The 21,899-nt window shown below is 43.4% G+C and overlaps 1 protein-coding gene across 4 annotated transcripts; it reads left to right on the top strand.

Moving 5' to 3' along the window:
• Nucleotides 1–13,150: 13,150 nt before the first annotated feature.
• Nucleotides 13,151–20,186, top strand: LOC123137056 (nuclear poly(A) polymerase 4). 4 transcript variants are annotated; one of them, XM_044556609.1, is made up of 12 exons: nucleotides 13,154–13,620; nucleotides 13,719–13,796; nucleotides 14,308–14,415; nucleotides 16,664–16,726; nucleotides 16,815–16,976; nucleotides 17,402–17,515; nucleotides 17,590–17,652; nucleotides 17,730–18,059; nucleotides 18,136–18,300; nucleotides 18,491–19,411; nucleotides 19,565–19,607; nucleotides 19,728–20,186. In XM_044556609.1, the coding sequence occupies exons 1-10, from the start codon at nucleotides 13,489–13,491 to the stop codon at nucleotides 19,379–19,381; spliced, it is 2,106 nt and encodes a 701-aa protein (XP_044412544.1). In that variant the 5' UTR covers nucleotides 13,154–13,488; the 3' UTR covers nucleotides 19,382–19,411; nucleotides 19,565–19,607; nucleotides 19,728–20,186. The 4 variants fall into 4 exon arrangements, with proteins under 4 accessions (XP_044412546.1, XP_044412545.1, XP_044412544.1 ...); XM_044556607.1 differs by having other exon boundaries at nucleotides 19,556–19,607; XM_044556610.1 differs by lacking the exon at nucleotides 14,308–14,415 and having other exon boundaries at nucleotides 13,153–13,620; nucleotides 19,556–19,607.
• Nucleotides 20,187–21,899: the final 1,713 nt, after the last annotated feature.

The following is a 21,899-nucleotide window of genomic DNA, read 5'->3' as shown; positions in this document are numbered from 1 at the left end:
GTAACAAGTGACGGTAAATTTTAGCACACTATATAAATGCTTCCTTAGCAAGTTCCACTCACCAAAGGCGCTTCACTCCCCGACAACGGCGACAGAAAAGAGTCTTGATGACCCACAAGTGTAGGGGATCTATTCTAGTCCTTTTGATAAGTAAGAGTGTTGAACCCAACGAGGAGCAGAAGGAAATGACAAGCGGTTTTCAGTAAGGTATTCTCTGCAAGCACTGAAATTATAGGTAACAGATAGTTTTGTGATAAGATAATTTGTAACGGTAACAAGCAATGAAAATAAATAAGGTGCAGCAAGGTGGCCCAATCCTTTTTGTAGCAAAGGGCAAGCCTGGACAAGTTCTTATAATGAGAAAAGCGCTCCCGAGGACACGTGGGAATTATCGTCAAGCTAGTTTTCATCACGCTCATATGATTCGCGTTCGTTACTTTGATAATTTGATATGTGGGTGGACCGGTGCTTGGGTACTGCCCTTTCTTGGACAAGCATCCCACTTATGATTAACCCATATTGCAAGCATCCGCAACTACAAAAGAAGTATTAACGTAAACCTAACCATAGCATGAAACAAGTGGATCCAAACCAGCCCCTCACGGAGCAACTTATAAACTAGGGTTTAAGCTTCTGTCACTCTAGCAACCCATCATCTACTTATTACTTCCCAATGCCTTCCTCTAGGCCCAACTAATGGTGAAGTGTCATGTAGTCGACGTTCACATAACACCACTAGAGGAGAGACAACATACATCTCATCAAAATATCAAACGAATACCAAATTCACATGACTACTAATAGCAAGACTTCACCCATGTCCTCAGGAACAAACATAACTACTCACAAAGCATATTCATGTTCATAATCAGAGGGGTATTAATATGCATTAAGGATCTGAACAAATGATCTTCCACCAAATAAACAAACTAGCATCAACTACTAGGAGTAATCAACACTACTAGCAACCCACAGGCACCAATCTGAGGTTTTGGTACAAAGATTGGATACAAGAGATGAACTAGGGTTTGAGAGGAGATGGTGCTGGTGAAGATGTTGATGGAGATTGACCCCCTCCCGATGAGAGGATCGTTGGTGATGAGGATGGTGATGATTTCCCCCTCCCGGAGGGAAGTTTCCTCGGCAGAACAGCTCCACCGGAGCCCTAGATTGGTTGCCAAGGTTCCGCCTCGTGGCTGCAGAGTTTTGTCCCGTAAGCTTGCTTATGATTTTTTTCCAAGGTAAAAGACTTCATATAGCAGAAGATGGGCATCGGAGGGCTGCCAGGTGGCCCACGAGGCAGGGGGCGCGCCCAGGGGGTAGGGCGCGCTCCCCACCTTCGTGGCCAGGGTGTGGGCCCCCTCTAGTGCTTCTTCCACTCAATAATTATTATTAATTCCAAAAATGACTTTCGTGGAGTTTCAGGACTTTTGGAGATGTGCAGAATAGGTCTCCAATATTTGCTCCTTTTCCAGCCCAGAATCCCAACTGTCGGCATTCTCCCTCTTTATGTAAACCTTGTAAAATATGAGAGAATAACCATAAATATTGTGACATAACGTGAAATAATAGCCCATAATGCAATAACTATCGATATAAAAGCATGATGCAAAATGGACGTATCACCCCCCCCCCCTCGTTGCTATGCATCTCCTAGATAGATCTTGCGTGAGTGTAGGATTTTTTTTGAAATTGCATGATACATTCCCCAACACTTCCCCCTCTTCCCTTCCTACTCCGAATAGGAATAGGAGAGGGGGTTGTCCGAATTGGGAGAGGACCCCAACTAGGATTCCTCCTACTTGGGGCACCCCCTTGGCTGCCTCTCCTCCCCTCCAACCTATATATATGTGGGGAAGGGGGCGCCTACAACACACAACATCAATTGTTAGTCATGTGCGGCACCCCCCTCCACAGTTTACACCCCCGGTCACATTCTCGCGGTGCTTAGGCGAAGTCCTGCGCGGATCACGTCACCACGCCGTCATGCTGACGGAACTCATCTACTTCCTTGACACCTTTGCTGGATCAAGAGGACGAGGAACGTCATCGAGCTGAACGTGTGCAGAACTTGGAGGTGACGTACGTTCGGTACTTGATCGGGCAGAGCTAGAAGAAGTTCGACTACATCAACCACGTTGTCAAACGCTTTCGTTTTGGTCTACGAGGGTACATAGACACACTTTCCCCCTCTTGTTGCTATGCATCTCCTAGATAGATCTTGCGTGAGCGTAGGATTTTTTTTGAAATTGCATGCTACATTCCCCGACAGTGGCATCCGAGCAAGGTCTATGCGTAGATGATATGCATGAGTAGAACACAAAGAGTTGTGGGCGGTGATCATCATACTGCTTACCATCAATGTCTTATTTTGATTTGGCGGTATTGTTGGATGAAGCGGCCCGGATCGACCTTACATGACCACATTCATGAGACCGGTTCCACTGACAGACATGCAGCTAGTTTCGCATAAAGGTGGCTAGCGGGTGTCTGTTTCTCCTACTTTAGTTGAATCGAATTTGATTGCGACCGGTCCTTGTTGAAGTTTAAAATAGCAAACTTGATAAATCACCGTTGTGGTTTTTGTGCCGTAGGTAAGAACGCTTCTGGCTAGAAGCTTGTAGCAGCCACGTAAAACTTGCAACAACAAAGTAAAGGACGTCTGACTTGTTTTTGCAGGGCATGTTGTGATGTGATATGGTCAAGACATGATGTCATGATGTGATATACGTTATTGTATGAGATGATCATGTTTTGTAAAAGTTATCGGCAACCGGCAGGAGCCTTATGGTTGTCTCTTTATTGTATGAAAAGCAAACGCCATGTAATTGCTTTACTTTATCACTATGCGGTAGTGATAGTTGTAGAAGCAATAGTTGGCGAGACGACCATGACGCAACCATGGAGATCAAGGTGTCAAGCCGGTGATGATGGAGATCATGATGATGCTTTGGAGATGGAGATAAAAAACACATGATGATGATGATGGCCATATCATGTCACATATTTTGATTGCATGTGATGTTTATCTTTATGCATCTTATTTTGCTTAATACGACAGTAGCATTATAAGATGATCCCTTAACTAAATTTCAAGGTATCAATGTTCTCCCTAAGTATGCACCGTTGCGACAGTTCTTCGTGCTGAGACAACACGTGATGATCGGGTGTGATAGGCTCTACGTTCACATACAACGGGTGCAAGACAGTTTTGCACATGCGGAATACTCGGCTTAAACTTGACGAGCCTAGCATGTACAGACATTGCCTCGGAACACTGGAGACCGAAAGCTCGAATGTGAATCATATAGTAGATATGATCAACATAGAGATGTTCACCATTGATGACTACCTGATCTCACGTGATGATTGGACATGGGTTAGTTGATTTGGATCACGTATCATTTAGATGAGTTGAGGGATGTCTATCTAGGTGGGAGTTCTTAAGTAATTTGATTAATTGAACTTAATTTATCATGAACTTAGTCCTGATAGTATTTGCAAAATATGTTGTAGATCAATAGCTCGCGTTGTAGCTCCCCTATGTTTTTTGATATGTTCCTAGAGAAAACTAAGTTGAAAGATAATAGTAGAAATGATGTGGACTGGGTCTGTGATCTGAGGATTATCCTCATTGCTGCATAGAAGAATTATGTCCTTAACGCACAACTAGGTGACAAATCTATTGCAGGAGCAGATGCAGACGTTATGAACGTTTGGCAAGCTTGATATGATGACTACTTGATAGTTTAGTGCACCATACTTTGCGGCTTAGAATAGGGAATTCAAAAATGTTTTGAACGCCACGGAGCATATGAGATGTTCCAAGAGCTGAAATTGGTATTTTAGACTCATGCCCATGTCAAGAGGTATGAAACCTCTGACAAGTACTTTTTCCTACAAGATGGAGGAGAATGGCTCACATGTGCTCAGAATGTCTGGGTACTACAATTGCTTGAATCAAGTGGGAGTTAATCTTCCAGATAAGATAGTGATTGACAAAGTTCTCTAGTCACTATCACCAAGCTACTAGAACTTTGTGATGAACTATAATGTGCAAGGGATAACGTAAAAGATTCCTGAGCTCTTCTCGATGCTAAAATCAGCGAAGGTAGAAATCAAGAAAGAGCATAAAGTGTTGATGGTTAACAAGATCACTAGTTTCAAGAAAAAGGGCAAAGGAAAAGAAAGGGAACCTCAAGAAGAATGAAAAGCAAGTTGTCACTCCCGTGAAGAAGCCCAAAGCTGGAGCTAAGCCTGAAACTGAGTGCTTCTACTGCAAAGGAAATGCTTACTAGAAGCGGAACTACCCCAATTTTTAGCGTATAAGAAGGATGGCAAAGTGAACAAAGGTATATTTGATATACATGTTATTGATGTGTACCTTACTAGTGCTCGTAGTATCTCCTGGGTATTTGGTACCTATTTGGTTGCTAAGATTAGTAACTCGAAACAGGAGTTGCAGAATAAATGGAGACTAGTTGAGGGTGAAGTGACAATGTGTGTTGGAAGTGGTTCCAAGATTGATATGATCATCATCACGCACTCCCTATACTTTCGGGATTAGTGTTGAACCTAAATAAATGTTATTTGGTGTTTGCGTTGAGCATGAACAAGATAGGATCGTGTTTATTGCAATACGGTTATTTATTTAAGATAGAGAATAATTGTTATTCTATTTACATGAATAAAACCTTGTATGGTCATACACCCAATGTTAATGGTTTATTGAATCTCGATCGTAGCGATACACATATTCATAATATTGATGCCAAAAGATGAAAAGTTGATAATGATAGTGCAACATACTTAGGCACTGCCGTTTAGGTCATATTGGTGTAAAGCGCATGAAGGAACTCCATGCAGATGGACTTTTGGAATCACTTGATTATGAATCATTTGATACTTGCGAATCATGCCTCATGGGCAAGATGACTAAAACTCTGTTATCCAGAACAACGGAGCGAACCAATGACTTACTGGAAATAAGACATACTGATGTATGCAGTCCGACGAGTGTTGAGGCTCACGGTGGGTATCGTTATTTTCTGACCTTCACAGATGATTTAAGCAGATATGGTAATATCTACTTAATGAAACACAAGTATGAAACATTTGAAAAGTTTGAAGAATTTTAGAACGAAGTGGAGAATCACTGTAACAAAAAAATAAAGTTTCTACGATCTGATCATGGAGGCAAATATTTGAGTTACGTGTTTGGCCTTCATTTAAAACAATATGGAATTTTTTCACAACTCACGCCACCTGGAACACCATAGCGTAATGGTGTGTTTGAACATCATAACCGCACTTTATTAGATATGGTGTGATATATGATGTCTCTTACTGATTTACCACTATCATTTTGGGGTTATGCATTAAAGACAGCCGCATTCACGTTAAATAGGGCACCGTCTAAATCCGTTGAGACGACACCGTATGAACTGTGGTTTAGCAAGAAACCTAAGCCGTCATTTCTTAAAATTTGGGGTTGCGACACTTATGTCAAAAGGCTTCAGCATGATAAGATCAAACCCAAATCGGAAAAATGTGTTTTCATAGGATACCCTAAGGAAACAATTGGTTACACCTTCTACCACAGATCCGAAGGCAAGATCTTTATTGCCAAGAATGGAACCTTTCTAGAGAAGGAGTTTCTCTCAAAAGAAGTGAGTGGGAGGAAAGTAGAACTTGATGAGGTAATCGTACCTTCTCTCAATTTGGAAAGTAGCTCATCTGAGAAATCTATTTCCATGATGCCTACACCAACTAGAGAGGAAGCTAATTATGATGATGATGAAACTTCAGATCAAGTTACTACCGAACCTCGTAGGTCAACCAGAACACGATCGCACCAGAGTGGTACGGCAATCCTATTCTGTAAGTCATGTTACTAGACCATGACGAACCTACGAACTATGAAGAAGCTATGATGAGTCCAGATTCCGATAAATGGCTTGAGGCCATGAAATCTGAGATAGTATCCATGTATGAGAACAAAGTGTGGAATTTGGTGGATTTGCCCAATGATCGGCAAGCCATAGAGAATAAATGGATCTTCAAGAAGAAGACTGACGCTGATGGCAATGTTATTGTCTATAAAGCTCGACTTGTCACAAAAGGTTTTTGACAAGTTCAAGGAGTTGACTATGATGAGACTTTCTCACCCGTAGCGATGCTTAAGTCTGTCCGAATCATGTTAGCAATTGCCGCATTTTATGATTACGAAATCTGGCAAATGGACGTCAAAATTGCATTCCTTAATGGATTTCTAAAAGAACAGTTGTATATGATGCAACCAGAAGGTTTTGTTGATCCTAAAGGTGCTAACAAAGTGTGCAAGCTCGAGCGATCCATCTATGGACTGGTGCAAGCATCTCGGAGTTGGAATATACGCTTTGATGAGGTGATCAAAGCATATGGTTTTATACAAACTTATGGTGAAGTCTGTATTTACAATAAAGTGAGTGGGAGTGATGTAGCATTTTTGATATTATATGTAGATGACATATTGTTGATTGGAAATGATATAGAATTTCTGGATAGCATAAAAGGATACTTGAATAAGAGTTTTTCAATAAAAGACCTTGGTAAAGCTACTTATGTATTAGGCATCAAGATCTATAGAGATAGATCGAGATGCTTAATAGGACTTCCACACAGCACATACCTAGACAAAGTTTTGAAGAAGTTCAAAATGGATCAGTCAAAGAAAGGGTTCTTGCCTGCATTGCAAGGTATGAAGTTGAGTAAGACTCAAAACTTGACCACGACAGAAAATAGAGAGAGAATGAAAGTCATTCCCTATGCCGCAGCCATAGGTTCTATAAAGTATGTCATGGTGTGTACCAGACTAGTTGTGTACCTTGCTATGAGTTTGGCAAGGGGTACAATAGTGATTCAGGAGTGGATCACTGGACAACGGTCAAAATTATCCTTATGTACCTAAAGAGGACTAAGGAAATGTTTCTCAGTTATGGAGGTGATAAAGGGTCCGTCGTAAAGGATTACGTCGATGCAAGCTTTAACACTGATCCAGATGACTCATAGTCTCAATCTGGATACATGAGCAACTGGCTAGAGTAGCTCATACAGAGCTTTGTAGACATAGAAATTTGCAAAACACATACGGATCTGAATGTGACAGATCCGTTGACTAAGCCTCTCTCACAAGCAAAACATGATCACACCTTAGTACTCTTTGGGTGTTAATCACATGACGATGTTAACTAGATTATTGACTCTAGTAAACCCTTTGGGTGTTGATCACATTGCGATGTGAACTATGGGTGTTAATCGCATGATGATGTGAACTATTGGTGTTAAATCACATGGCGATGTGAACTAGATTATTGACTCTAGTGCAAGTGGGAGATTGAAGGAAATATGCCCTAGAGGCAATAATAAAGTTGTTATTTTGCATTTCCTTATTTCATGATAAATGTTTATTATTCACGCTAGAATTGTATTAACCGGAAACTTGATACATGTGTGGATACGTAGAAAAAAATACCATGTCCCTAGTAAGCCTCTACTAGAATAGCTCGTTGATCAAAGATGGTTAAGTTTCCTAACCATAGACATGTGTTGTAATTTGATAAACGGGATCACATCATTAGGAGAATGATGTGATGGACAAGACCCATTCGTTAGCTTAGCATTATGATTGTTCAGTTTTATTGCTATTGCTTTCTTCATATCAAATACATATTCCCCCGACTATGAGATTATGCAACTCCCGGATACTAGAGGTATACCTTGTGTGTTATCAAACGTCACAACATAACTGGGTGATTATAAAGATGCTCTGCAGGTATCTTCAAAGGTGTTTGTTGGGTTGGCATATATCAAGATTAGGATTTGTCACTCGAGTATCAAAGAGGTATCTCTGGTCCCTCTCGGTAATACACATCATAAGAAGCCTTGCAAGCAAAGTGACTAATGAGTTAGTTGTGGGATGATGTATTACAAAACAAGTAAAGAGACTTGCCAGTAACGAGATTGAACTAGGTATGAAGATACCGATGATTGAATCTCGGGCAAGTAACATACCGATGGACAAAGGGAATAACATATGTTGTCATAACAGTTCGGCCGATAAAGATCTTCGTAGAATATGTGGGAGCCAATACGAGCATCCAGGTTCCGCTATTGGTTATTGACCGGAAAGGTGTCTCGGTCATGTCTACATAATTCTCGAACCAGTAGGGTCCGCACGCTTAATGTTCGATGACGATATTGTATTATATGAGTTATGTGATTTGGTGACCGAATGTTGTTCGGAGTCCCAAATGAGCACGTACATGATGAGGAGTCTCGAAATGGTTAAGAGGTAAGGATTGATATATAGGACGATGGTATTCGGATACCGGAAGTGTTTCGGGAAGCACCGGGTACTTACGGGTCACCGAAAGGGGTTTCGGGCACCCCCGGCAAAAGATATGGGCCTTATGGGCCAAGAAGGGAAACACACCAGCCATAAATGGGCTGGTGCACCCCCCATATGGGCTGGCTAGATTGGAGAAGGAAAGAGGAAGGAGGAAAGGAAAAAGGTAATAGGACTCCCCCTTCCCCCTCTTCCCTTCCTACTCCGAATAGGAATAGGAGAGGGGGTTGGCTGAATTGGGAGAGGACTTCGAGTAGGATTCTTCCTACTTGGGGCGCCCCCTTGGCTGCCTCCCCTCCCCTCCAACCTATATATATGTGGGGAAGGGGGCACCGACAACACACAACATCAACTATTAGCCGTGTGCGGCGCCCCCCTCCACAGTTTACATCCTCGATCATATTCTCGCGGTGCTTAGGCGAAGCCCTGCGTGGATCACATCACCATCATTGTGACCATGCCGTCATGCTGATGGAACTCATCTACTTCCTCGACACCTTCCGCTTTCTGGATCAAGAGGACGAGGGACATCATTGAGCTGAACGTGTGCAGAACTCGGAGGTGTCGTACGTCTGATACTTGATCGGTCGAAGCTAGAAGAAGTTTGACTACATCAACCGCGTTGTCAAATGCTTCCGCTTTCGGTCTACGAGGGTACGTATACACACTCTCCCCCTCTCTTTGCTATGCACCTCCTAAATAGATCTTGCGTGAGCGCATGTTTTTTTTTGTGAAATTGCATGCTACATTCCCCAACAGTCCTACGAACAACACGGGGGGGAATACGAGGGGAAAATGAGAGAAATCACTCAAACCAACAAGATTCGATTACACATGTGCTAGATCCTCAAAACACAAAGATATACACAACCCACGATCAACAAAGGACGATACAAGTAGCAAGTTCTCCATGATGAGGTCTTGAAGGTCTTCCCATGAGGGGTCTTGAATCCAAGATGGATCTACTCTGTAGAGGCCGCGGTCTCTCTCGGTGGAGTAGATTCGGATGGATGAGCAAAGCTCTATCTCTCAAATGAGCTAAACCAATGCTAACCCTAAAACGTGAGGGAGATGGAGTATATATAGTCTAGGGGGGCGAAGGGATACATGGGCTTCAGCCCTTTACTGTGCGCAGACAGATAGAGCCAGACGTCCGGGCGTTGGGCCGGACGTCCAGGCCTTCCCAAGACGCCGGATGTCCGGGCTGTCGGGTCGGATGGCCGGGCTGGGAAGACGCCATCCTGATGCTCTATGGAAGGAGGGTGTCGGATTTCTGGGTCGGAGGCCGGATACCCGGCGGCTCGCTTGGAGCCGGATGACCGGGCCTCTAGCCGAATGTATGGGCTGGCAGTGGCCATTCAGATGCTCTTTGGATTGGTGGATGCCGGATGTTTGGGGCTCCTGACGAATTTCCGGGCCTGGCCGGATGTTCGAGGCCTATAGATCCTTGGCGGCTGGGCTGCTGCTATGGATGATGCTCCAGGGGCCGGATGTCCGGGTCCTGGGGGCTTCTCCGATTCCTTCCATCGTTCCTCTTCATCCGTGAGCTTGGGGACTTGTCCATCTTCATGTGCATCTTCTAAAGGGCCTTCCTGGTACCTGATCATGCACAACATTCCAGACTTAGATAGTAACCATGTCTCGAGTGTATCATATGGAATATCACTAAGGAAGGAAGTCACCTCGGTCTCGAGGGCTCTAGCTCGTGCTCGTGTCATTGGTCCTCTTGTCACTTGATGAGACAATGGTAGGTCCATGGGGATGACCATAGGATGCTCCGCATCAAGACCTTCCACCTTGCTTCTCAAAAGAGTACAAAATTTCATTCAAATCTCTCATAACAAGCCACAACATATCACCCATAGCTCTCAGATCCCGTAACATTTGCCAGTGTTTATCCTCCCACCGTGGCTCACTGTACATACTAGCAAACCTCCAAACATGTCCCGGGTCATTACCGACAAAAACATCAAAAACATTTATTTGTTATGAATCTCAAAGAAATCGCTACCTCCTTCTTAAAGTAAAGTACCAAGCCATAGTTTGTACCATCACTAAAAACCACCTCCTTAAAGTCCATTTCCGACCTCCTCTGGAGACATTATGTCAGCCACTCATCCATATGTGCTTTTGACGAAAAAAGCACACTGAGACACCTACTAGCATGAACATCAAGTAGGGCCTTGCCTGCTAGAGCCACGGCAATTCAAACTGATGATTTTCATTGCATCCAGTTAGCCTCCTGCACACAGGCCACCGGTATCGAAAGATTTTGTTCGTCCCCTCCCATTCTCGAATGTTTAGAGGTTGCGTTTTACCCGGTATCCCTGCAACTGAAGTTGTGTTGCCACTATTATTTTAACAAGGGATTACCCTTAGTTGTGCCCCCCTCGTCAGGATTGCCCCTAGTTTCTGAAAACACGTGGTCATGCCCAACTCACTTTGGTGTCTTGTGCTTTTTCCCTTTGACCGTCACTTTGAAAACTTCATAACTAATTCATACTAAATCAAAAAAATGCAAATAAGATACCAAAATGTTCGGAAAAACATCACTTGTATGTCAATGTCACTTGCATTCATGACAAAAGTGTTGGTAAGTGCACATCCGAGTTATAGCTCTTATATACCACCATGAATAGTAAAATCTAAAAAAATTCAAAAAATGGTGGCAAAGAATGACAAATGTTTTAAGTGCTTGCCAAGTTTCATCAGGGAATGACATTTTTTTGCCATGACTTGCACGAATGTCATTCCCTGATGAAACTTGGCAAGCACTTAAAACACTTGTCATTCTTTGCCACCAACTTTTTTTTATTTTTTTATTTTACTATTCATGGTGGTATGATAAGAGCTAAAACTCGGATCGGCACTTACCAACACTTTTGTCATGAATGCAAGTGACATTGACATACATCTAATGTTTTTTCTAACATTTTGTTATCTTATTTGCATTTTTCTGATTTAGTATGAATTAGTTATGAAGTTTTCAAAGTGACAGTCAAACGGTCAAAGGGCAAAAGCACAAGACGACAAAGTGGATTGGGCAAGACCACGTGTTTTCAGAAACTAGGGGCAATCCTGACGAGGGGGACACAACTAAGGGTATAAAACCAATTATCCCTTTTAATAATTACGAATCTGACTAACAATTGACGCTACTCTCCCTCAAAGGTCAACTTATTAGGTCCTTGAGTGTTGGCTCAAATCGGTTTCGTATGTGAGCCTCTTCCAGCTCAAAGTTTCCTCCGCCTTATCAACATCATCCTTGTCAAAGTTATTTGCTCTCCAAGTAGTGCCCATGTGGCAACCATCAAAGTCATCATCAAATCTGCTAGCACACCCATAACATTGTCCCATAGATGGGGCACATCCAGTTGGCGCCCCTCGGCCTCCTCTATCACAACCACTTCCTCTGCCTCATCCATCGACCAGAATAAAATCACCCACTCTAATTTAGCTTCATCATGTTATTCGATACCACATTCCTGTAGCTAATGGCCAATCAGTTCATAGTTTCCACAAAAGGTAGGTAATTTTTCATACTTCACTTAGTACCAGACATTTTTGGTATCTTTTGTGACCGATACAAATCAAACAAGCTTCCTAGCAGCACCCAGATCCACACATATTATAACAAATCCACCCACAAAATCGGTTGGGAATCTAATGTGAACCTGAGTAATCTCTCCCATGGGTCTACACATACCTATAATTACCTTCTAATGGAGATAGTTATCCTAGAGCTTTAACACATGTGGCCTTATCCAATCTCCCAGGCGGCCAAATTGGATCGTGAAGAGACTATCCTCAATTCCCCTTCAGACTACTTTCTTTGCTGGATATGAGGCATGCCTCATACTGAATAGAGTGAAGTAGGGTTGAATCCTGATTATGAACCCTAGCAATACCGAGCCACTTGGCTTGGATCGTGGTCTCAACAATTTACTATTCCCAGATGAAATCCTCCATTTCTTCTTCATGTAGGTTTAGGCGACCAATGATCCTCGATAGGCTTGCGACCAGCCTTCGTCACTCTGCTCGATCCTCTCATGTCAACCATCAGTGATGGGAGGGAGCGCAACAAAACCCTAACCGACGATCACCTCCGCTGCACGTCAATGTAAAGCACGCAAATCCCCATCAATAATTGCGAAGGCCGTGGGAACATGGCTGGATCAGTCAAGCAGTAAGGAAACTCCCGCCGACACATCACAAGAGGACATGTTAAACCCTAGGTTTCTGCTAGGGAACTTTCGGCGCCATGTTGGCTAGTGGTATCACAATAAGGTATATGCGACGCCACATCAAGTTCATATATGAATAGAGTTCAAGCGTACCAAGTTTGTGTACTATCTTAATTCCCAATTAAAATAAGAAAGATGCACCTCACACAGTAGTAGAAGCAAAGGTGGCCAAATGGGCCAGTACTGACGTGTTGGCCCGATAGCCCGCGTGCCCGGCCCGTGGTGGGCCTGGCCCGCCCCATTTATAATCGGGCTGTACCGACACATGGCCCTCCTAGGGCTGTGCCTGGGCTGCGAGGCTAAGCACGAGTGCCAGCATGGCCCGACCCGTTTTTTTTTTCCAGATATTTTTTATATATTAGCCCCCAAAACAGCCCAAAATCAGACAGGCTGATGGGCTAAACATGCTGATGAGCCGGCCGGTTTAGGCCAGGCCGTGCCGGCCCATCTGGCCAAGTCCGTGAAGTGCTTTGCCTCGAAAAAAAAAGGTCTGTGAAGTGCTTTTGTGGACTATACTGTTCACGCGCATTGCTTTCCCGTTTCCACCGCGCGTACACGGCAAACGTCTCGCGCCCACGCACGACTCCGCCTTACTACGCACCTAGGGGTTCTCCTCCGCCGCCGGCCGTTCGCGCGGCGGGTTTCGTGCCATCGGGATTGCAGGGGAACAGGGTTCGGCTTTCTAGGGTTCCGCCGGTTTGGTTTGGTCGGGCCTGCGTCGTGCGTTTCGACGAGCGAATCTAGTGGTCGATTTGAATCAGTGGGCGTCGGATGCAGGTGCCGGTGGCGGTTAGCTTGATTCCGATTCTGCTGTAATACCGACGGGATTTTCAGCTACGTTTGTGTTTGTGCGGTTCAATGGCGGGATCTGTGGGCACAGGCAGGGTAGCACCTCGGTCGTCCCCAAAGCGGTACAACGGCATGGATCCGCCGTTATCTTTGACCAGGCCGACCATGTTCGATCTGCAGAAGACGGCTGAGCTCGAGAAGGTTATTATTCATTGCTAATCGCTTATGTTTTGGAGCTTTGCTAAGTGGTCTGTTGTGATGATAGTGTTGCTTTTGTGTCGTTGGCAACATGCTTGCAGTTCTTGGTTGAAGCGGGCCTTTACGAGAGCGAGGAGCAGTCCGCGAAACGGGAGGAGGTGCTACGGGAGATTGATGGGGTAACCCCTTTCATTGCTTGCTACTCCCTCCGTGAACAAATATAAGAGCGTTTAAACACTTATATTTATTTACAGAGGGAGTACTTGATGTCTCTGATTCTATGGAAGTAGGAGGTGAACCTAGAAGGGGACTATATTTAATCGGAAAGGTCTGCCTTGCATGGCCATTTCGATGACTATGATATTTAAGTAGCTAATGCTTCCTGTGGGCACTATATTCAAATGATTTTTGGTGTGGAGTATTGTATTTCAGTACCCAGACTTGAGAATGTTTGATTAGTTTTATTCCTGTTTCCATTTTTCTATTTTAGATAGAAATGGTAAATCCTATCTGTAGTGTAACTTACTCCCTCCGTCCCAAAATAAGTGTCTTGACTGTAGTACAACTTTGTACTAAAGTTAGTACAAAGTTGAGACACTTATTTTGGGACAGAGGGAGTATGTTTTATCAGGTCTTACATTTCGATGCCCTGCAGTTACTAACCTGTTCGGGCTTTTAATTGATTTGCAGATAGTTAAGGAATGGGTGAAGCAGTTAACTAGTCAGAAAGGGTATTCTGAGCAAATGATTGAAAAGGCAAATGTAGTCCTTTTCACTTTTGGATCTTACCGCTTGGGGGTAACTGCCTATTTCTCTGCCCTATTCTTTTATTCCATACACCTTGTCCCTTCTGTCACATTAAATAACATACTTGTCTATCTTTTTATTATCTTATTAATGTGAATCAAGCGGATTCAAATAAGAACATCCACCCAAAAGTTCTCGTTTGAAGAAGTAAACATACTTGGGTTTGCAGTTTTAGAAACTTGACTTGTTTCATCTCTCATAGAGATGCTTTTGGGTTTTCTAGGCATTTCATCCAAATTGGCCCCTACTAAAAGTTACTTTGCAGTATAAATTCCATAACCTGCTGCCAAACTGCTATTGCTTGTTGAGTTGTTATCAGCTTGGCACTGCATCCCTCTGATATTGCATAGTTTATGTCAGGGTCACATTACTGCTCTTCTAGACGGTGGATAACGAATCAAAAGTCAAGTTAAGTGCTACAACTATTTATTAAAAGGCTGCTAGAACTAATTTTTGTAATCTGAAAGTAATCACAACCATTCCTCTTTAGTCCAATGAGTGAAACAAATATTGTCACCGCAACATTGCTACACATTACGTCAGAGGAAAAAATTGTCATTGTGATTGGATGAGTAGGGTGCGCCAGTGGAGTAATTTATGTGCCATTACTATGTTAAATCAAGAGGGAGAAATAGGTCACCCGATAAACAATCAAAGACCACCTGTTCTGTGTGATGTAAGCTAAAACGACAACCAATAAAGATGTGGTCATACATTCAACTTTTACACTTTCTCATGAATTCATGATGGACCAGAATAAAGCAATAATTGTCACAGATAAGATTTGAGTTAGAAGGAGTCTGGAGTAGTGAATTAGTTCAGCATGTTTCGCAATCTGGTACTGGAACCTAAGAAACACGGATACGGAGACACAGACACGGCGATAACATGGGATACGGCATTTTCCCAAAATAGCCATTTCGGGGATACGACGAGTATATGTAAAGAAATTTTTAAATATGCCATGTAATATAGAGTTAAAACAAAAAAATTAATGAGGAATTGAGATGAGATCAGACTACCGCCTCATTTCCATCTGGTGTCTCATTTTTCAAGTGCTCAATTATTGAATTAATTGATCCTCTAGACCCATGTCATTGCAACTTACAAAGTACATCAAACGCTAGTATTAGTAAACTAGCAGGATCTCAACATCAGGCTGCCCTTCAGCGTCTTCGCTACTGGCAGTGGTGCTCCCAGATAACATGCTCCCTAACAGCAAGCAACTATCAACACCCAACAGCAGCACCACATTCAATCGAGCACAATATCATGTAGCCAATCAAAACGCAAGCAGCAATGACATGGCTGCATGGGGAAGCAAGCAGCAGCAGCTCAACAACAAGTGTCACAAAGAGATGAAGAGGTTGAAGAGAGGCTGCTGTGCTTGGGGTTACCTGCTCGAGCGTGATTGCCGTTGGTAGGAGAGGCTGCTGTGCTTGGGAAACGGTGGCAGGGCGAGTCCAGGCAGCGGCGTTGATGTAGGCGGTGGCGGCGCGTTCGCTAGAGCCAGGAGCAGCTCGTTTCCTTTTGTGGTGAGCGTATGTGCGAGTGGGTTTGTATCAAGCAGAGGCTGTTATTGGGCCTCCCGAGTCCCCACCATATCCCAGCCTTGTCCTTATTTTTTTTCTTATTTTTTTAATTCGTAAATGAGATGGTACTGTGGGATACACGTATCCCGGCGTGTCACCGTGTCCTGCCGCACTAGGACAGCAAATCGCTGAATCTGCTGTATCCATGCTTTCGAGATTGGAACGGATGCTGCTTGGTTGGTGTTGATGGTATGCCCCTCGTCGCAAGGATACCTGACAGATCATTAATACTGGTATATAGGAAAGATAGATTCAATTGAGTAGTTGCTCATGTTTGAGATTTTGCATCTTTTTCCAAACAATGTTCTTAAACATTATTGTAAGCAATAATAATAGTTTAACGTGCTAAGAATCATTTCTAACCATGTGTGGGAGTGGCACATGTGTAATGGATATTTCTAATCTTCTGATATCAGTAGTTAACTCACAGGAATAAGGGATTCTACAATGTAGAGGTTTAAATGCCATCACTGTGCAGCATCTGTCCATGTACCTTTCAGCATATCACATGCTTTCTTAGTTTTATGCTCTTTCACGTATTTTGCTAAGTTCCTGTTACAGTATATGATCTCCTTCGGCTTCTGGAGTAAATACTTCCTGTGCTGGTAAATTTAAGCGAGTCTACTTCATAATGACCTCTTTGTTAGGTTCATGGGCCTGGAGCAGACATTGATATCTTATGTGTTGGACCTTCATATGTGAACCGAGAGGTGAAGTCTAGTCACCTTTCTTTTGCATAAAACCTACTGTTTATAGATTACATATGCCTTACAATAATTAATGTTAATATTTCTGCAGGAGGATTTCTTTGTCACACTACATGGCATATTAACACAACTGGAAGAAGTGACTGAACTACAACCTGTACCTGATGCTCATGTACCTCTTATGAAATTTAAGTTCCACAGGATGGCAATTGACCTTCTCTATGCCAGTGTATCTCTTGCAGTAATACCACCAGTAAGTTGCATTTTAGGTAATATTTGTGCATGTTCTCAAATATTTTTGTTACACTTGAGTAGTATTATCGTTATGCATGCACCTGAGGTATTGCTTTTGACTGCTCAACCAATTCTGTAAGGTCCCTTCCCCGCTTTAGTTGTCCCTAATGAACGCATGCCGCAAATGGTTATGGGGAATTATGATAAGACCTGTTATTTGGAATTGTTATGCCAACTGAACTGTTGATGGAGATTTATAATGTCTGCTTCAACTTAAATCGTGGTCATTTGGTTACTATATTGAGGTGATGAAAAAGGCAAACCGTTCAGTTCAATGCAAGTTGTGCAGCACTACATTTTATTTGCATTGAATTCTTTTGCAGTTACATGCCAATAAGTCTATTACCCCCCCCCCCCCCCCCTCCCCCGGTAATATGGTTGCAGGATTTCAACATCTCTGAAGGGTCTGTGCTTTGTGGTGTTGACGAATCAACTGTTCGAAGTCTTAATGGGTGCAGGGTGGCAGACCAGATTCTTCGACTTGTTCCAAATGTTGAGGTTATTTAATTCAGGAATTGCCATTTGTTTATGCTTGTTCCACTTTCTCATTATAATAATCATATTCTTTGTAGAATTTCCGGACAACACTCAGGTGTTTGAAGTACTGGGCAGAGAGAAGGGGCGTTTATTCCAATGTAAGCATGTTTATCATCTGTGATCCATTTAAATTTGTGAGTGAACCGTGCTGGCATCTAAAAGTTTTCTCGGTTAGGTTACTGGTTTCCTTGGGGGTGTCAACTGGGCCATATTGGTTGCTCTTATCTGCCAACTCTATCCTAATGCTGTACCAAGTATGCTGGTCTCAAGATTCTTCAGAGTTTTTACGCAGTGGCAGTGGCCGAATCCAGTGATGCTTTGTGCCATTGAGAATGATGACCTTGGTTTTTCTGTATGGGATCCACGTAAAAATCCTCGTGATAGATCTCATGTTATGCCTATCATAACTCCAGGCTATCCATGCATGAACTCTAGCTATAATGTATCTTCTAGCACATTGAGGGTTATCAAGGAGCAATTTAAGCTCGGTAATAAGATTTGTCAGGTATTACACTATTTTTACCTTTATACGTCAGACCTAGTGTTCAGGACAATTCGTCATTGCTGAATCTTTGATGCAGGAAATTGACCTTAATAAGGCTAGTTGGACTGCCTTGTTTGAGCCTTTTATTTTTTTCGAGGCATATACGAAGTATCTAGTGGTTGACATTGTTGCGGACAATGATGATGATCTTCGGCTTTGGAAGGGATGGGTTGAGTCTCGACTGAGGCAGCTGACCTTGAAGGTTTCCCTCATTTTAGAACTTTATCGCTCACAAGCCTTAATTTTAACCCACAATTTTTTGTTTTTAACTATAGTTGCTCTTTTGTGATCATATATTTATTAGAAACATATACATTAGCAGGTCTTTTTTAGACCAAGATACCACAGAATACTTTCTTTCCCTGTGATAATATATTTTTAATCAAATGCAGATAGAGCGGGATACTAATGGAATGCTGCAATGCCATCCTTACCCATGTGACTATTCAAATCCTACAGTACAGTGTGCTCATTGCTCCTTCTACATGGGCTTATCAAGGAAAGAAGGGATGAAAATACATGGTCAAAACTTTGATATTCGTGGAACGGTAGATGAGTTTATGCATGAAATCGGAATGTACACATTGTGGAAGTCTGGAATGGACCTAGCGGTCACTCATGTTCGTAAGAAGCAGATCCCTTATTATGTATTTGAACAGGGTTACAAGAAACCTTGTCCACCAATGCATGCAAACCAGCAAGAGCAGTCTGATAGACATGACACTGAAGATGACACACTGACAGCATCTATGTTGGGCCAACTAAAGAGAAAGCGTGATTTTGATGAAGCTGGTCACAGTGAATCATGTAAATCTGTTAAAAGGTCTTCAGTATGCCTAGGCTACGAGGAAAGTCCACCTGAATATGGAAGCATTGTAAGTAAAGTTGTATCCGGAAACACAGTCAAATTGGTTTCCAGTGCCCTCTGTAATGGAGTTCAGAATGGACTGTCGCATGGCAATGTAAATTTGGAATCAGCAAATTGCTCCAGTTCACCACATGGATCTGAGGAGTCTGCAGCATCAGGCACAAGCTGTGCAGCTGTGGAAACAGTTCACATGGTTTATGAAACTGTTGGTCCTGAAAGCTCAATGGCATGTGTTATCAATGGTATGGTCCAGACTATGGCAGTGCACACACCTTTAAAATGTGTGGCTGAGAAAGATGAACCCAAGTTTGAGGGAATTGGTAGCTTGGCAAACAGCAATTCTGCCGAGTTTATGGAGCAGACAGAAATGCTCACTGGAAACGTCCTTGGTGAGAATATGCACTTGTGTGAATGAGCTGATTTGAAGCGACCTTCCACTAAACAGGTTTAGCTTCCTGTGCATTCCCTGTTCAAATTATCATTCTATTTTCGTTATGATACAAAATTTGCTCATGTTTTACTATTTCTGTTTTGTTTAATTATTATTTTCTGCAAAGCTGAGTGGTTTGATTGAAGTGATATTTTAAAGATTATGCAGGTGCCAAATTGGTTGTATCCAGAAGCCAGAAAGCTTCAATTAGGCATGTCCTGTAATCATAATCCTGTTGCATTTAGCATCCAAAGTGCTGTATTTTTGTCCTAAAAAAATGCTGTATTTTGTTTACCATGTGCTGTTTGGTGCCTGTTTTTCCAAATGACAGGTCTGCCCTAAACTGCGTGAGTGGAGGATAGTCAAAAGGAAAAGACTGGTGACTTGCTGAATGGAATCAGGGGTTTCATGCCTGTGGTCGGTAAGTTTGTTTGCTCCGAGTTCTGACATGGATTTTCTCAGAAGGGAGTCTTGAAAGAAGAGGTGCTCCTGGTGCCGGAATGTTCAGTCAGCTATATGGAGCAAATGTGCAGCAGTTTGTCCCAGATGCTTCTCTGACAAGGACAAGCTTTTTTACCCAAAACTGCGAACCATGTACCATCCAGGTTACTTGATCTTATTACTAGTATAATACACAGCTTGTAAGTGTTATACAGAGATGGTCTACCTTACACATTAATTACATAGGTTCAGGTCAGAGTTAGGTAGCTTACCATCAATTTTGTCATAGAGAAGACCGCACACCCTTTACCTATGATAATTTTCAAATGCCGGAAGCTTTGTCTACTCATATGATTGCATTATCATGTTCCTTTTCCCAATCATTGATGACCACATCCAGAACCCTGGATCGCTTTTGAGCCGTGGACCATATGCTATTATGCTGCCAACTGTGATTTTTTTGTCCTGATAACGCCCGCACATGTGGCTTACTAGACATCCGTCCACACCGTGTGTGGCATGAGCAGGAGGCAGCCGACACGGGCTGTGTGTGGGCGAAAATTAGAGTTGCACACACGTGTGGGCACACACGCCCAATAAATACTACTACTCCTCACCCTGCGCGTGTGGCACAAAGTATGCCCACACGTCCTAGCGTAGCTATGTTAGGTATCCGCGGGATGACGATTTAGTTGTGGCAGATGTAGTTATTCAGGATGACAAATGCAGTAGTAAAAGCATGACAACTTTCTCTGTTTATAGTTGTCATATCTAATTTATGGTAGTTGGTGTGTGATTAACTACTTGCCACATATGGTCAAATAATAGTTGTTATGCTTGTTTACCTAGTTACCATGTGTGGTCCAACCATATTTGCCTATATGGTTAATCGCAGTTGTCATGTGTGTTTATCTGGTTACCACGTACGCGCAACTGCAGTTGTCGTCAAGCAACGAACCATAGTTGTTATGTGTGTTTACCTAGTTTTCATGTACGTGAAACTGCAGTTGCCATCCAACAACGAACGAGTGTCGTGTGGGCGAAAAACAGTTCGCCAATACGCGCGTGGACTAGGTGGTGGCTGTATGAGCGGAAAACTAGTTCGCCCACACGCCCACACAGCGCAACTGGCAAACCGTGTGTTGCGGGGCGTGTGGGCCAACGCAGAAACACAATGCCCACATGGCACTTTAGGATTCATGCAAAACATAATCAACGTGGATCAAGGCGGGTGAGCGATGTGCAAACATGCCACACATGTGGACGTTATCATTTGTTTTTTTATAGAACACAAGAAAATTAATGTATTTGGGGACAACGCTAGGCGCCGGTCGGCCGACCCAGACCGCACAGCCCTCTGATTGGAAAACGCTTGGGAACGGCGGACCGGCCGAATGTTCAGCCGGTCACACCGCTCGCTCGCCTAGCGCAGCTACCATACGCATCGCTCATCGCGACCTTATCCTTTCCCGTTCGTCCTTGCTGACCACTCATTCCCCTCCTTTTTTCTTCACGCATATGCTGCTGTTCCTTCCATCCCCACCTCCTTCTATCTCCACACATGCTGCTTTCCCGTCCATCTCCACCTCCCCAGCTCCCTCCCTCCCTCCCTCGCTCCCTTCCTTGAGCGCGGCCGCCCAAGCCTACTTTGCCGCTGCGAGCTACGATGAGGATGGCGGCTTCCTGGAACAACGACCAGGGCCACTGCGCGGCGAGCTGCAACGGCGACACCCACGGTCGCCGGCTGCGGGGACTACTGGCGCTAGAAGTTGCAACCTTGTCGTGGGGAGCTGCAACCGGCAATGCCGGGAGCTACAACCTCGTGTTGGCGGAGCACTAGGGCTCGCCGGTCACCACGATCATCATCGATTCTTTGCTACAGTCGGTGTCAAAATTTGCTACAACAGGTCATGCTGCAACCCACGGCCATGTCCTTTGCATCTCCGGCGACCCCCGGCCTCAATTAAATCTCTACAGTACCAGTTCAAATCAATGGTTGCAGCTTTTTTACAAGCCGGTTGCATCTTTTCCAATCACCAGTTCCATCATTTTTAATCACCGG

This window comes from Triticum aestivum, chromosome 6B (genome assembly GCF_018294505.1).
Source record: "Triticum aestivum cultivar Chinese Spring chromosome 6B, IWGSC CS RefSeq v2.1, whole genome shotgun sequence".
In the NCBI taxonomy this organism is placed as follows: Eukaryota; Viridiplantae; Streptophyta; class Magnoliopsida; order Poales; family Poaceae; genus Triticum; species Triticum aestivum.
The sequence above is the reverse complement of the archived record's forward strand: the minus strand, read 5'-3'. Positions and strand labels throughout refer to the sequence as shown.